The sequence below is a fragment of the Semicossyphus pulcher genome, unplaced genomic scaffold (assembly GCF_022749685.1).
Source record: "Semicossyphus pulcher isolate SPU_LCO1_2020_fin unplaced genomic scaffold, fSemPul1.0.p SCAF_11, whole genome shotgun sequence".
NCBI lineage: Eukaryota > Metazoa > Chordata > Actinopteri > Labriformes > Labridae > Semicossyphus > Semicossyphus pulcher.
The window spans coordinates 10570508-10586958 of record NW_027211615.1 but is presented as its reverse complement, the minus strand read 5'-3'; the positions used below and the strand labels follow the sequence as shown (position 1 = coordinate 10586958).

The following is a 16451-nucleotide window of genomic DNA, read 5'->3' as shown; positions in this document are numbered from 1 at the left end:
CTGGACGTTTCCTGGGTGAACTGGCTCTTATACACACACACAAACACACTCAGACAACCAGCAGCCCCCTCCTCCTCAACACACACACAGACAGAGAGCAAAGATGGCCAAGCTTTAGTTACCTCCTGCCCAGATTATGTTCAACCTGATCCTTGTAAATGATCTCTAATTATGGTCCTAAGCATGCAGGTTGGGACTGTTTCTCCTCCGTGTGTGTGTTTGTGTGTATGTGTGTCACAGGTCCGTGCATGCAAGGATTAGGATAGTGTGTGAGGGCTGTGTTTGCTGCCAAGCTAGAGAGTGAGTGAACCAGCGAGTGCCTGAACAACCTGGCTTCAATCTCTGGCTTTCATTAAAGTTGAAAAAGACAAAAGAGCCGGAGCGCTTTGCAGCCAAGTTTAATAATGTCGAACATCAGGGCTGTCTGGAAGGCAAACAGCGAGAGCCAGACTGGGCAAAGAATGTACACAAAGCTTTGGCAAAACACTCTGAGTCACATGTGGGGTTTTTTTTACTCACGAAAACTGAACTCTTGAGATTTATTTTTAGATTTAAAAATACCCGAACATGTTTGAGGGTTTGTTTTGAGAATCAAAAAATGGGTGAAAATGGTTAAAACAAGAATCTGGTACAAATTTAGCAGCTCAGCTAAACTATACTGACAGTTTGCTCTTCACTTCTGATTTCTAGATGCACTTCCACAGCTGAAGAAAACATCATGTACCACAAAATGCAGTGGTCTTCTCGCACCAGGGATGTTTGGATGCTTAAGAACATTTACATTTGGTGAAAAAATACATGACCTTGAAAACTGTATCCGATCAAAATTAAAGCTCAAACAATCAAAGCTTTGTCTCATACCACACAAGCTTTCCCAGCAGATAAACTTCCTCAGCTTTCATTGAGACAAAATCTGTGTCTCAGCTCAGGGGCTGCATCCTTCAAAGGACGCAGGCTACGAAGAGAGGCGGTCTGGTCTACAGAGGATTTCTGTTTGCTTCATCAGCTGTTCCCGCCCTTACCCTTGTGTCACGTAAACCACCTCCAAGCAACAGATAGCTAGCTGGCTAACTAGCTATCATAACTAACGTCAACTAACTTAACCTTTTAGGTGATTTGTCACAAGGCCTCTTTTGTGTTTTAACATTTGTAACGCTAGCTATTCGACTGAGTTGAAACCAGAAACTTTTACGTTAAAAAGTGTATTCCTCGGCCGCTTAAGAGTCCGCCATCTCTTTGAATCGGGGCACAATGAATCTTGGGATACGTTGGGCCACAAAGGATGCACCTGATGAATCGTTTGTGGCCCGGAAAAAGGACGCATTTGTCGACATCTGAAGGGGCCTTGGAAATCGTCTTTCAACGGATGCAGCCCCTGAGCTGAGACACCGTTAATGATGTTTAAATTTCCATCTGGTGTGATACAGTTGAAAAGGTCAAGAGCAGCCTTTAAAATGACCTTGTGGTTAAATTGTTTGCCAAATGAAGAGATAACGATTGTACTTGCTTACTGAAAAAGCAAAAGAAACTGCCTAATCAACTGTTTTTGACTGTAATGCTGTTGAATGAAGACGAGACACTGTGTCTATTTAGACGCATTAAAAGATTAGTGTTCATTCACACTCGTGCACTTGCAACCACAAACTTCCCCTCCATCCATGCAGTAAGTCAGTCTGAACCTGTCTGGCCAGGTTTAATGACTCACGCTACACTTAACCCGTCCACTTCAGTCGCACACTTTATGGACACCTGAAGGGCTCTTTATTGTGGAGTGGACAGCAAACAGCTGTGAGCACCCTCGACTCTTTACGACCCTCACGGCCCTCACAGGGAGCTCAAACAGCCCTGTGAGTGTTTTGTAATAGACATGTGAACATCTTATACGACATTTGAACCATAAAAAGGTTCAACATTTTTATGTTGTATGCAGATGTTGCATACAGAACTGCTACAAACAAATGTCCTACTTATTTTGAGTTAAGTGGTAGGCCTAATCGTTGGGTTTAAAACAAGTGTAATAAACTGACAATGTGAAGTATGCTGGTTCCAGCAACAAAGCAAACACGCGACGTCCAGGGAGTATCCCTCAGCAATCACACACAAGGAAATCAAAGAGGGGATTTCGTGGTGAAAAGAATCTAACATTGGCATATCCAAACGTGGTTTGGCTTGCTCTGAAGGCTCACTTCAGAATTGGCTGACTGCGTGGCTCAAGAGAGGAATAGTTCAGGGTCAGTATGATGAATGATTACAGTGGCCAGTATACGGGTAGATGCTCTGTGGATTAGGCAACGCAGACCGCATAGACCACAGACATGCCTGCAGTTGGACTTCTGCAACATTGGATGTCTGTTTGGGTTCACGATACATGGAGTCATACATTTTCTACCAATTTTGGGTGTCCGAAGCGTTCTGGTTTTTGTAGTCCGTGTAGTATAGTCCACAAGAGTTTCAGGTGGCTTTCGCTGTATGCAGGAAAAACAGTCCTTGTGGAGAGCAAAGGAAACTAAACGTAATCTGCCATACTGCAATCCTGGATCCATCGCCGATCATCTGACGACAATTTAGCTTTAATTATTCTCTATAAACAGATGTCTGCATGCAAGTGCAACTAACAATCCGCTCTTAGACATCGTATCTCAAGTCAAACTCATTCTCGCTTCTTAAGTTGCTAGTCAGAAAACGGAAAAGGAGGTCGTGGCCGAAGTCGCTATCCGCTGGTTACACCTAACGCCCCAAAGAGTAAGCTGTCGCTCCAAGAGGCTATATCATCGTCGGATGATGGTCAATGGGTTTCGACACTGCTACAAAGGAGCTTTTTGCAAAATGAGCAACATGAACCACATCAAAAGGCAGCAACTGCAAAATCTCTGAGCAGTCATCGTCATTCCCAACAGTACATCAGTGAGAAGAGACGAGGACAACAGGCCGTGTCAGTTAACTGACTGCCCCCTTTTCTTCCATATTTCTTTATCTCATCTCCAGTCCACTCTTTCCTCTCGCTAAATTTTCATTGATGCCACTTGCATAAAATTCTCACGACATTCCAGCCCCCATCTTAATCCCTGCCGTTTTTCCTTCTCCCTTCCTGCCATTCTTCTCCCCCCTCTTCCTTTTATACATTCAGCCTCGGCATATGTTCATGAAGTAACCGTTGGCTGTGTGCATACGAGCTGCACAGGACATTCCTCTGGGCTCGGACCATCCCTCTGCAAGCATATACTTTACTATACAAAAATACACACTGACCAGCCTGTGTGTGTACGGCTGCAGACCTCCAGGGCTCATATTTGCATTTGGAGCACATGTGTTCATAACACTCCCTATTTAAATGAGTCTGATCTGAAGGGAACATCTGACAGGAAATCATAGTGGGCGTTGTTTCTCAGTACATACCGTAATCTAAACGCCATACGCCAGAAAGTTTTTAATGTTTTAAAATGCCTGAATTGTTACCCAACAACAACCTTTTTGGACATGTTTGATTCAGTTCCAAAAGTACAAACATTCAGGAGGAAGAGTTCTCCTAAGCAGACCGTTCAATCAGAAAGACAGATCAACTGAAAAATTGGCACATTTAAGGCAAAAAGAAACCAAAAGCAAAGAATGTCCAACTGATACAAGCAGAAGAAGAACTGGTGCCAAGAAAAATATGTCTTTATCCAACTTGTGCTGAAAGCAACGATAAGATATCAAATCATGACTTGCACCTCGGGGAAGAAACAGAAGGACTGTGTCTCTTTAAAGGGCCGGTCCTATCATGCTATTACGGGGAGCTAATGCCATTATGGTAGAAACAAATGCAATTTGGCTCTGTGCCTTTGGAGGACGCTATTCGCTTCTCCAGTAGGCCCTGGAAAACCTCCGCCAGTCATTTGGTGGAAGCCAGGGAGCTCGCTAAACTACACTTCCTCAATCTAGGACGCCCGCCTCTGATGTCATGTCTCGTTCAAAATCGTCAGGTTTGAAATGTAGACTGCAGACCTGAAGATTTTTTAGACGATCCACCGGTATATTCTCGTCGTATTTGGGATTCTGTACCGCTCTGAGCCATCGCCTGCAGCGATCAATGTCTTTGACTGGAAAACGGTAGTATTTCACTCCAGTGTCTCTCTATGGACCGTTTCTTTCAGAGGGAGGGGCGCAATGCACGCTGGGTGTTGTAGGAATGTAGAATGGGCGAAACCACGAGCTGTTCGTACAACTTTCTCCACAGCTATGGCGCTAATTTCAAATATTATTGCTTCTATCGATTACAGAGAAGACCAGCTTTGACTGACAGAGGCTTTTTCCAAAGCAATGATTTACTTAAGGCAACAAATGACAAATCTACTCTAATAAGCACAAGTTGGCATTAAAAAAGGTCTCATCGGGTCTGATGCAAGATGAAGATATCTTATACAATGTCAACAGGTTTCCAGTAGAGCTACTTTAATCACTTTGAATAAAACAGCTGTTATATTCATCTAGAAATGACCAACATTCGAGGACAAAGACTGAACGTTTCACCCAGGAGAGGGGGTAGTTAGCCAGACAGGACCTGACCACACACTTTGTACAGCCCAGGGCTCCTTTAATCAACCTTGTTTGTCCGTGTGTGTTCCTGTTTACTCTGCAACAGGCCGACCAGATGGTTAAAGAGTTCAATGCCATGCAACTTTTGCTGATTCTGCAGTCCTACGCCACCAAGATGCATTGCAATAAACAGAATCCAGAGGGTGAATTGGGATGGATTGAAGTTGTTTTTGTCTTCACTGTTGCAGCATCCTGCAGAACTTTGTTTTTAAAGGTAGCGTGATGGGAAACATGCCGAAAAGAGGACACGTGTGTCTGCGAGAGAGTGAGAAATGAGGAGGAGAGCACCCAGAGGAATTAAAGTAGGAAGAAGAGATGAGATGAAAGGCCAAAGGTCAAACACCTCCCACTCCTTCTCTTTTCCATTTCCCACTCGCTCTGTCTCACGCTGAATCCCGCCTTTTGTGGCACTTTAACCCCTCAAACATCAGCTCTCTCTCTCTCGGCACCCAAAACCTTTAAAGCATCTAATACAAACTTCAGACGGTTTTAATCCTGTTTCGTTACGGCCTCGCATCCTACGCTCAGTCTGCGTTTCTGATAGAGACGCAGGCTTGATCGCAACTGACGCTGAGGACCTTAAAGTGTCACTCAGGATTTCACAGCTCGGCCGAACGACTGCGGAGGAGCAGAGGAAGGAGAGGAGGAGAGGGGGCAGAGGTGGGAGAGACGGAGAGAGGCGAAGGATGAGCGACAAAGAGCTGCGCAGGCCGGGGACACACATTATAATGCAGATGTTACGGAGGATGGACGGAGAGATAAATGGAGCATTCTCGTCTCAAGTCGGCTTTAGACATCTCTACACATGTCACGACTGTAAAAACAGGAGTTTAAAGTTGATGTGCGACTTTATGGACTCCTGTGGCTTTCATTGCCTCACAAAACACGGGTAGAGTAAACACACACACAGCTGCGAGCTAATGAGCAACAAATGGCTCTTTCTCAAAGTTCAACCATTGAAACCACCACGAACCGGCACATAAACACCTCCTTATTTTCAGATAACGTTAATTAAAGCCTGTCGTCTCTAGCGGCGCACCTCTGCTTGTCATTTACAGCGCGGACATCAGAGAGGAATGCGCGCTGTAGTTTTAGCTGACAGCACCGGTGTTTAGCCTCTGTGGGAAAGACACGTCCAACAGCTCCCTATTTTCAGACACACGCACTCTTCACACCCACCCATGGGACACCAACGCGACCCTCTGCTGCACACACCCTTGGCCCTCCCTCCGAGTGTGACACACTAGCCTCATTCTCCGGATTTCAGCCCTGAGAGGAACCTCGCCACTGCATCCTCGTCCGTCGCTTTGTAAGATTGGAAAACTGTTGATTTGTTTTCTATTAAAGACGGATTACTCCGGAGGGACCTGCACCCTGCTTCCCTCCTCCACAGAGCTGCAGTTTCTTGCACGTGAGCGCTCGGGATGGGGGGCAGATGTCCTCCCGGAGGACTGAGCGAGCTTGCAGGGTGGGAGGAGGAGGAGGACGGAGGGGGCCATTGTCTCCGGCACCTCTAAACCAAAAGAGTTTGCTCTAAACAGTAATTATTCCCCCCCCTCCTCTCCTCTCCTCTATCCCATTTGTGGCCACCCCCCAAACTGTTGCCCCCAAGGCTCTAATTTGGGTCACAGGCTGCAATGGCATCTCAACACTCGGTCAAACCTGCAGCTAGCCAGGGGAGACTGGCACGCAGGCTGGATTTAAGAGACATGAGAGAGACAATAAAAGAAGGATAAAGTTAGAAGTCGGTTTATTTAGCCTGGACCATGAACCAGAGTATTAAACAACCAGCCAATTAAAGTTTATATCCACCATGAAAGCAAAGAATCCGTGTTCACCATCATCTCAGCACCATTAGGACTTTAACCCCCGGTGTCTCCGAGAAAGCAAACACGCTCCATTCAACACCAGGGGTGAGAAAACAACCAGAAGACGCTGTTCATACAACCGTGCTGCCGAGAGACGGACGCTGTGAGGACGCTTCACACGGCGCTGTCAGCTGACGGGGAAATGTCACACACACACACACACACACCGCACAAAGGGGCCAAAAGACAAACAGCCAAACCATCAATGACAAGTAGAGAGAGCTTGTATTTACAAGTCGCTGTCTGAAGTTTGACCACTTGAGAAGAAGAACTTTTATATCTTATTTTGGTCATTCAAACAAATATTTATCACATGTAGACGTCTGAAACATGACTTTGATTTGGGCCTGTTTGATGGGGTTTGACAGAAAAAGTAGTCCCTCCACATCAAGGAATCCCTTCACCTCAGTGAGTATCCAAAACTTTAAACATGCCAGGAAACATCTTTAAAACAAAAAGATGATTTCAGCTTACCAGTAGGCATTGTGGCTTGGCTCTTTTCACAAAGAGATCAGAGTTCTGTTAGAAAGTGAAGCGCAGGTCTTAAAGGAAAGCAGCGTTTCCTGAGCAGGTCACATCTCCAGAGTATTCCAAAATGTATTCCCGGCAAAGCCTGCAAAAAAATTCCCTTAGATTCCCCAAATTGTCCCAGTCATTGTTCTTCTCCTCTCTGCACGCTCCTCCAAAACATACACACTCCAAGGCTGTGTTTTCCCCCTGAACACGCACACACAAACATAAACACACTCCTCTGCCTGATGTGTCTCTCCCTCTCACTTCACTTTGCTGAGGATCTCCTTCTGAATGCCTCTCTCCTGCCTGCATGTGTGTGTCTAAAAGTGTTCATGTGTGTGTTTGCATGTGTGTGTGTGTCAGAGTGAATGGCCTCTGCTCTCCTCTGCTCCCTCCCTGCTGGGTTTTCCCCTCCCCCTGACTCCTCCTCCCTCTCTCCCGCAGCAAATTACAAGGAGCTGGGAGTTCCACATTAAGAGCCTCCTCTGCTTTTTCCTCTCTTTCTTTCCCTTCTTTTATCTTTCCCCCACTTTTTTCCCCTGTCTGCCTCCTCTCTCGCCCTCATATCAAACTTTTATCTCGGTTTTTGTAATGTTTGCAGGGCCGGCGTCACCTTTTGTGTGTGTGCGTCTGCTGCACGCTCAGCAGGCAGCTGAACTGCTGCTGTTGGCGCACAGACTCCAGAGATCACACACACACTTTACAAGGAGGGGGGGGGGTTCACGGCTGATCAATAGGCCGGGAGCCAGCTCAAACAAAAGCTGCTCGTCCATTGCGAGACACTGCAGCGCTCATTGTGTCCCAGATCAGAGAGAGGCCGGGCGGACGGAGCGCTCAGAATGTCAGAAGTGGGATTCAAGATGTAAATGAGCGGCAGTGGAAGCAGACACAGACAGCACTGTCTCACAGGGCAGCTCATCTAATCGCTTTGGCCTGTTTAAGGCCTGTTATCATTATCAGCATCACAGTTCCAGTTTCACTCCATTCCAGTCTCTGAGTTTGGGCTACAACCTGTTTCAAATCCACCTCATTCATTTACCAAAACAGGCCAAACTTCTCTTTGTACTGAACAGATCTTCACTTCAGTTTACTTGTCACATCGACATCATCAGGATTATTTTGTTGGAAGCTTTGATTGCATTGATGCAGGTTGTTCAGACCTGGGAAGACCCGCTTATAGATGCCGATTGCCTCTTTTCCCATTACCAGTGAAGTATACTCCTTTCAGTCTCTTTTCTGCTGCGTCACCGTCTGACGTCACAAACGCACCCGAAACAGTTTTCGCAAACAGTGAAGATGTTACGGTGGTTAGGTCTTTATTGTATCTATCACTCATTCAGTCTGTGTATCAAACTCGCCGCCAACAAATTTGGAACGATGTTGGAGCGCGAGAATTTGTAGCAGAGATGAATAGGAGTCACAGAAGTTAGCGACTGAGCATAGCATCACGCCGGAAAGGGGCCGGAGATTAGCGTGTCGACACGGGATTGGTGTTCCCATCAATGCCGATCGGAGCTGAGGAGATAATTACCCGGGTCTACTGCAGAGTCATTTGACCCGGGTCTGAATGTCGATTGTAACCTTTCCCACTAAGCAAAAAGGATATCTGTTCCTCTGCTGCTTCGACTGGGACCATTGTTCTATTCTGAAATGTCTCTTTACAGTCCACCAACCTTAAGCTAAATGGTAAATGGACTGCACTTATATAGCGCTTTTCTAGTCTTGCAACCACTCAAGTGCTTTGACACTCCATGTCACATTCACTCATTCACACACTCACTCATACATTGATGGCAGAGACTGCTACGTAAAGTGCCCAACTGTCAATCAGTCATCACATTCATACCCATTGGCAACGCCCCCGGGATCAATTTGGGGTTCAGTATCTTGCCCAAGGACACTTCGACATGTAGGCTGTAGCAGACGGGGATCAAACCACCAACCTTCCGATTGAAAGAGGACCGACCACTGAGCCACAGCTGCCTTATGCGAGTGCAATAATTGGCCAGAAAACCCCTTACAGGTTCCCTTAACACAAGCACACAAAACAAAGACAGCATTCTGGCTGGTACAAATCAAGCTTTTATATTCGGCCCTATCTACATGTGACCCCTTGTCCCTAGTGGATTTGTCTGCAGGTAGTGACAAGTTCAACCAAAGAGTTACTTTCGTTTCCCTTCTTTCCAAAAACCTAAAATGATTCAATATCCCACAAAAACACAAAGATTATAGGAAAGTTTAGCAAGATGAACGTCACTTTTTCAAGCAGAAAAGGGTCCCTTTCCTTCTTTTCTCAAGACCCATCGGATTCATCTTGTAACCACTTTAAGGTGTCACAATCTGCAGGTCAGGAACCACTGCTCTAAGGTGCACTGTGTGTCAGACAGCAGTTATAGTTCAGGACTTGAGGACCCGTGCGTCCCATACGGAGGACACACCAGAGACAATAGCTCCTCATCTCACGCACTGAAGCCACTGTGTCGACTATTTGTCGTCCCTCTTTTAAGACAGAAACTGGTCCCAGCAGCATGGGGTCCTGCTAACACCACCCCCTTCTCCTCACCAATACAATAATAAAGAGACCCCCTGGACCATCCTCTAACACACACACACACACACACAGGCCCGGCCCCGAGAAGCACGACCCCTCTCTCTAATGGTCTGAGGGTCCGCTGACCCACGAAGCCCCTAAACCTCTACTCCGAATCTAAGCAGTGTCCATCTACTCCTCCCCCCCGCCACCTCCAACCCTCACACACACACACACACACACACACACACACACACACTTACAGACAGTCCATAATGAGCACCTCTAGCTCGGCAAACACAGAGAGCGTCTCAGCTCCTCGGGTCAGTCAGGCACGACCTGTTGATGACAGAAACCTGCAGCAGCAGTCCGGCTTATCTGATGCCCCCTGTGCGCTCCTCGACACTCCCTGCAGGAAACCAACAAGAGGAACTATATTGTTCCTCTCATACTGGATACAACAATTGTGTGAGCTGAAATAAGCGCTTCAAACGGGGGATGAAAGGGGAGACACTCGGGCTGAGGATGTTGATAAAATCTAAGATTAGCTTCATGTTGTGACTGTGGATTTAATTCAGTTAAAGAAACTTCCCTTAGCAGACTGTCTGAAATGTATTTGACAGAAGCTTGTGGTCAGTGCTAAATGATGATTATTTTCACTCTAATTGATCTGTTTAGTCTGTAAAATAAAAGGACTTGGTCTTGGCTCGAAGTCATGTTTTGTGAAACTTGATTATTCACTTTCTTGCCATCATAAGATGAAAAAAAAGATACCTCTCTCATGTCTTTACACTAAATAGGAAGTCAAAGCCAGGAGCTGGTTAGCCTAGCTTAGCAAAAAGACTGGAAACAAAAGGAAATACAGCAGCTAACCTAGCTTAGTCTGGTGCTAAAAATATGCCTACAGCACTTCTAAAGCTATTTATCAATCCACCAACAAATGTTCAACAGTCATTTTTGGCTGTACAGGAAGTTATCATCTCCAATTATTGGCAAAACTGTGTGCTTGTTTAGTTCAGTGGGTAGAGCAGGCACCCCGTGTATGGAGGCTACAGCCCTCGAAGCAGTGGCTGCAGGTTCGACTCCCTCATGTCATCCCCCACTCTCTTCCCACTCCCCCATATCTTCAGCTGTCCTATCAATAAAGGCAATCTATTATTTTGCCAAGCATTTTTAAAGATACACTGGATGCCAAAACTTGGCAGTTAAATAATTGTTACTTTTGGCTTCTAGAAGCTACCATGGCTAACAATTTAGCATGCTAGCTAGTAGGTGATGTAAGGCAAAGAAACGGTCATAATGGCACACAGGTTTGTACTGGTGGCAGACTCAAACGCTTAAGCTGGTCTTGGCATGTGTGCTTCATTAACTCTGATAGAAGTGGCACAAAAACTTTGGCACCAATGCAGAATTTGGATGATCTGATAACCCTTGCCATCTCTGAAAATGTCAGCAAACACATGAACTCTCAAGCTTTTAGAAAATGACCACTTATGTGGCACGAGAAAGTCGTTCAAGTGGACAATTTCTTATGATCACGTTAAACACAACCACGTCTGAAGGCACCTTTTACCAGACATGTTTTAGAGCTCCATGTGTACGGACTAAAATTCAGAATATCTCAACTTGCGCTAACATCTGCTACATTTTGACAACTCCTTCTGAAATCTGTCCCTTGCACTTCCTCAGACGTTTTTACGTCCAACTCTCTTCTCAACACCATCGCCCTCACTTCCCCTTCAAACTCCTCCGAGAGAGCCGATCTCCCAACAGGCCTCCCCTCCTTTTCACCGCTAACAACAAGCTATAACAAGGCAGTACGACTTTAAGACCCTCCACGCAGACAAACACTCTCTTTATGCAGACGGAGTCACAAGTGATAGTTTGAGAGTTTGCCGGGTTGCCAAGATGATCGGGGGCCATAGCGCTCCGGTGGTCTCTCGGACTACGGCGAGGCATTCATCTCTAAGGCAGGAGGAGAGACGGAGAGAGAGGAAATGCTTATTGTCAATAAAGCGCTCGTTCCTCATAACACTCGGGCAGTGCAAACAGGGAAGTGGGGCAAAGAGTTCAGACACACTCTATTCAACTTTTACTGGGACACACACACACACTTATTTTCTCGCAGCCTCTTAAAAATGTTTGAGTGTGTGTGTAATCAGAAATAAAACCTGTCCCCAAACACTTTAGCAGGTCCTGCAGGGAGGAGGGCTCCAGGCCGAGGGAGGAGGAGAACTCATTCTGTGGTTGTTATTGCAGCCTGCAGTGTGTGTGCGTGTGTGTGTTTGCATGTGTGTGTGTGAATTCTGGTCCGATCTCTCGCTCCGACAGCTTCTTCATTTTCTCAGCTGTCCACGGTTCAGAGTGAAGACGATTCAGACTGAGGGAGACTGTGACTAATGACGAGGGGCTTGTGGGTGGAGGGGTCATTCATATACAGTTTCCCCCTCCCTCTGTGACCCGTCTGTCTCCGTCGCTGCGGAGATGGATCGTCTGCAGACACACACACACTCTTTCTTTCTCTCACACAGATTCTTTAAGTGTCACAGCTCTTTAAGCGTTTTGTTCTTGCCGCCTGAGCTCTTCATTAACCCCTCAACACACATTTGGTCCCCTTTTTTCCCCTATTAAGTAACTTGAGGGTTGGGAAATTCATTCCTTGCTGTCTTGCATCATCACATATATTCTGTATCTAACAAGTCCTTCAAAATAAAAGTTTATATTTGATTAAACTCTCTAGAACGGTCAGCAGGACATCATTCGTCTGTGCCTTTATAGTTTAGGTTGAAATACCTTCTTTATTAAGTTTAATAAATACTTTTAAAGTGATAGGCCCAGATGAAGGTCCCTCTCCCTTCCGGTTAGCGCCATAGCCGCAGTATTAGCGTTTGTGCCGGTTCGCGCATAGTAACCATGGAGCCGGTACATTTTTCCACTTGCCTGATTTCACTGCTGAAATTTCGTACCAGAGATGTTGTGAGGATCGTTAATAGTCATTCAAGTGTTAAATGTTCTGTGGACAAGGGCTACAAATTTGAGCAGTTCATTTTCAGTTATGAAGTTTAGTGATAGCAAAGCAGAGATAGTGCTGCAAAGCTAAAGCTAACAGTTAACGGCTAACGTAGCAGTAGCTACATACTAGGGCTAGTAGCTTTGCCGCGCGTCATCCCCACTCTCTCTTGTCCTGTTTCCAACACTATCTACTCTCTCTCTCAATAAAGGCATGAAAGGCAAATCTCCTTTGCAACGTAATAAGAACACCGTCAAGCTAATTTTAAAGTAATTAAGATAATGGTAAACAGGAAACGAATTGTCTCCTGTGTTTATGGTTGTAGCCTAAATGTAAACCATTTTAATAATCTGTCCAATAGACCCTGATTCAACTCGCATCACTCTATTGTTTTTGCTTTTTGGGTCATATTTCCACACAAAGCAAGGCAGGAGAAATTGCTTGGCAGGATGTAGGCCTGAAGAAATGACTCTCAAAATGACCCTTGGTTCAAGGTTTTTGCCAGTAGCAGAATTATCCAGAGAGATCACTGCCCTCTAACAGAAGAGGACCCGGTTAAAACCAGTAAAAGCACTGAATTAACTATAATGTTAAACTAACTTCTTTTTTTACACTATTTTTCGGCAGACACAGGTCGTCGTGAAGTGCTGTGAGCTAAGCAGCTGCTAGCTCATTAGCTTTAAGACAGGACCACTGCCTTGTTCATCATATACATGGTTTTTACCTGCAGTATAATTGTCTGCAGGTGTCCTACTCTTTAATAGAAACATACACAATGATTCAAACTGATAAAACCTTTAATAAAGCAGTTTGCCGTTAAAAAAGGGTCTCTCTGGGGCGCTGATTTAGCTCACTTGGTAGAGCAGGTGCTCCATATACAGAGGCCACAGCCCTCAGGCTCAACTCCCGCCCTCGGCCCATTGCAGCATGTCATTCCCTACTCTCTTCTCCAAATATCTCACTAGCTGACTTAAGTCCCTCATCTGTTAAATGATTACACAAATGAAGTATCAGTTAACAGACGGCCCTTATTTGAAAGTTAGATAAGTGTGTTTCTAAACAAAGGTAAACATGAAACTCATGCAGGCTTATACAGGAGTTTGGTTTGGCACTGGAGTGAAATAAAAGGAACGAACAGTTAAAGCTTCTGACGGAAAAGTCAAAACCAATGTGACTGCCAAACTTCAGAGTCTGGTACAACCAAACGCATGTTACAGTTTATTGCTCTGTTTCTATTTAACAGCATCAGCTGACTTTCTCCTTCATACCAGGTTAAGTAGCAAGAAGTATGACTAACACTGTTTCTCTTGGCAGGACAGCCTCTGTGCATCTGACTGTAACAGCCAGACAAAGGCAAATAAACTGTCTATTGCGTAATTTTATGAGCCTGATAATAAATCAGATTTCGTCATTGTGTTGCCTGAAGCAATTATTAACAAGTGACACACAAGTTACAGTAGTAATTCTTCAAAGCAGGTTTCCACATAATAAAATGCCAATTTAAAGGAATAGTTGGACAATTTCAGGAAATCTACGTATTGTGTTTCGACAGAGAGATGAGACGACTGATACCTCTTAAACTGAGTAGCTTAGATTAGCACAAAGACTTGAAACAGGGGTAAACAGCTAGCCCAGCCATGTCCAAAAGTAACAATATCTCACCATTAGCATTGCTAAAGTTCACTTATTGACATATTACATTTTGTGTGTTTATACCTTAGAAAAACCAGCCCATAAACACGACAGTTCGCCAAATGTTAGAGGCGTTGTGCCTTTAAGAAGATTCAAAGCAGCCTAAACAGCTGTAGCAATCCTATCAAAGTTTGTTTATATTTTCACCAATGTAGCTAGGTAGCTAGCTAGCTAAGTAGGAGGATGATGTCCCCATTCTTAATCCTGCTGATTTAGATAATTGGTCAGTGTTTATCCAATGAGGCATGTAGAAAGACAGGTATTCTCTTTGTCGATGGCAACACCGTCTCCTGTTGAAACACTCACGCTAAACTGTGTTTTTACTGGAAGAGATTTTGACATGTCATAGCAGGAAAATTAGCACGACCTAGCATGACCTAATTCAATTAAGCAGCCTTAGTTTCAGCTTCCTGGTGTTCAACATGCTGGCTCCCTGTGACTTTGCCATGGTTTACTGGGACACTTAGACAGTTTAACCATATTTAAGAATATAAGTAACATGTATGCCTCTGCTACAAACCAAAATGTCTCTTAAAAAAGAGAAATGAAGGCATGCTAATGTTTCTTGTTGCTGTGTGAACATCGCCCTGTCTCCCTGTCAGTTTGCTGTCTGTCTGTCCATTTCTCTCTGCCTGTCTCTCCCTCTTACTTTCTCAAACCATCCGGTCGCTGCAGCTGGCAGTCCACCAATGAGCCTGTTCCTGCTTGAGGTTTCCGTCAAAGGAAGTTTTTCTTTGCCACTGTCGCTATATAAATAAAGATTGATTGATTGATGTTACAGGTGTCTGATCAGTTTAACGTCTACAGTCCCGATTAACTATGTAATACCCTTAATGATTTTCCCTTTTCCATATTTATGAGTTTTCCAGAACAGTATTCCCTTGGGTTGCAGCAGTCTGCTCGCAGTGCCAGGACAAGTCCAGGAATTTCTGACTTCTGTCGGCCAACAAAATCCAAGTAAAGCACCAGTTCGAGCTTATATAAGAGAAGGATTCCCTCAGAAACTGGCCCGGAGGAGCCTGAGGGGGAGCATCCAGGAAAACAAGGAGCGTCTTCGCCATTCCAGCAGACTAAACAACAGCGAACACAGAAATAACTACAGCTGCTAGGTCAACAACAACAAGGTCGACAGCCGCAGCTAATGATAGAGCAGGGTGGCACCACGGCCGGAGCAGAACCCGGGAGAGGAATTTACGATAGGAGATAATGTTAGTATTCAACTATGCAGGGAGTTGGCATTCACTTGAGCAGATGCGGAGACGAAGCCAATCGTCGGGAGGAGGAGAGAGGGGGCAGAAGAGCAGAAAAACAGGTGGTTTACAGGAATAATAACTTTCATTTCCTCAGGAGAATAATATTTGGCTGAGGGGACTGAAGATAGACAAATGTAGATTTGGTAAGTCAAATTTAAAGCATAGTATTTCACGAGGCACGTTAGCACTGAAATCAGTGTGAGACTGAAAGTAAAGCATTATTTTTGGTCGTTGATTTGTGTGTATTTGTGTGTGTGCGCAAAGTTATTGTATGTTCAGTGAGTATGTGAGCATGTGTGGGCGGATACACGGAGGAAGCTGTGTTTGGCCTCAGATTAAATTGCAGGACGAGGGTCTCGCTCCAGGAAAGGAGACCAGCAGAGCGGAGACCGAGGGACTTTTCTGCCATTAGGGAAACAACGTGACACGTGACAAAATCATACATATACACAGTACGAATACAAATGGACAATGCTTTAAGGAATGTATTTCAAATGTTTCAGATAGGTTGCACGTGGCTCTTATTTTCCCACATTTTATTTTGAAGGAACTAAATCTACAAAATAAAGGACAACAGTGAAACGTCCATCAGTGCAACCATCTCGCACATAAGAGACCTGAGCCCATAAAGAGTCTGCTCTAACATACAGCCAGAATTTAAGAGACCATGACCACAGTAAACCCTAAAAACGTAATTAAGAAGTCACATAACCGATGATCAACTGACAGGACGCTTAAAGCCATAACTCTTAATGACTAAAAGTCACACATGACAACAAAGTAGTCCATCCCGTTTTGTCCGTAAGTCTGAGTCCCTCAGAAGCTGGGTGCTCCAGTTAGAGCTCCCAGAATGAGGACACACCACAAAGGAGAACACACGTGTACGCACACACACACGCACACCGAACACTTAGGTAAGACTCATCAAGAGGCTGTTTTACTGAACTTTGACTATGAAATAACTTGATTTCAGCATCATCCAATCTCCTTTATCAAACTTTTCCTGTGAG

The 16451-nt window shown here is 45.0% G+C and overlaps 1 protein-coding gene across 3 annotated transcripts in view; it reads right to left on the bottom strand.

Moving 5' to 3' along the window:
• LOC138584966 (pleckstrin homology domain-containing family G member 1) overlaps positions 1-16451 on the bottom strand; it is a 71377-nt gene that overhangs the window by 28948 nt on the left and 25978 nt on the right. Inside the window, exon 1 of one of the 3 annotated variants that reach the window (XM_069657167.1) lies at positions 6918-7329. The exons of the other annotated variants lie outside the window; for them this stretch is intronic. Within the exon in view, the coding sequence (XP_069513268.1) occupies positions 6918-6927 (10 nt within the window). The 5' untranslated portion in view covers positions 6928-7329. Of the gene's footprint in view, positions 1-6917; positions 7330-16451 lie in introns of those variants that run through there. 3 annotated transcript variants of the gene reach the window in all.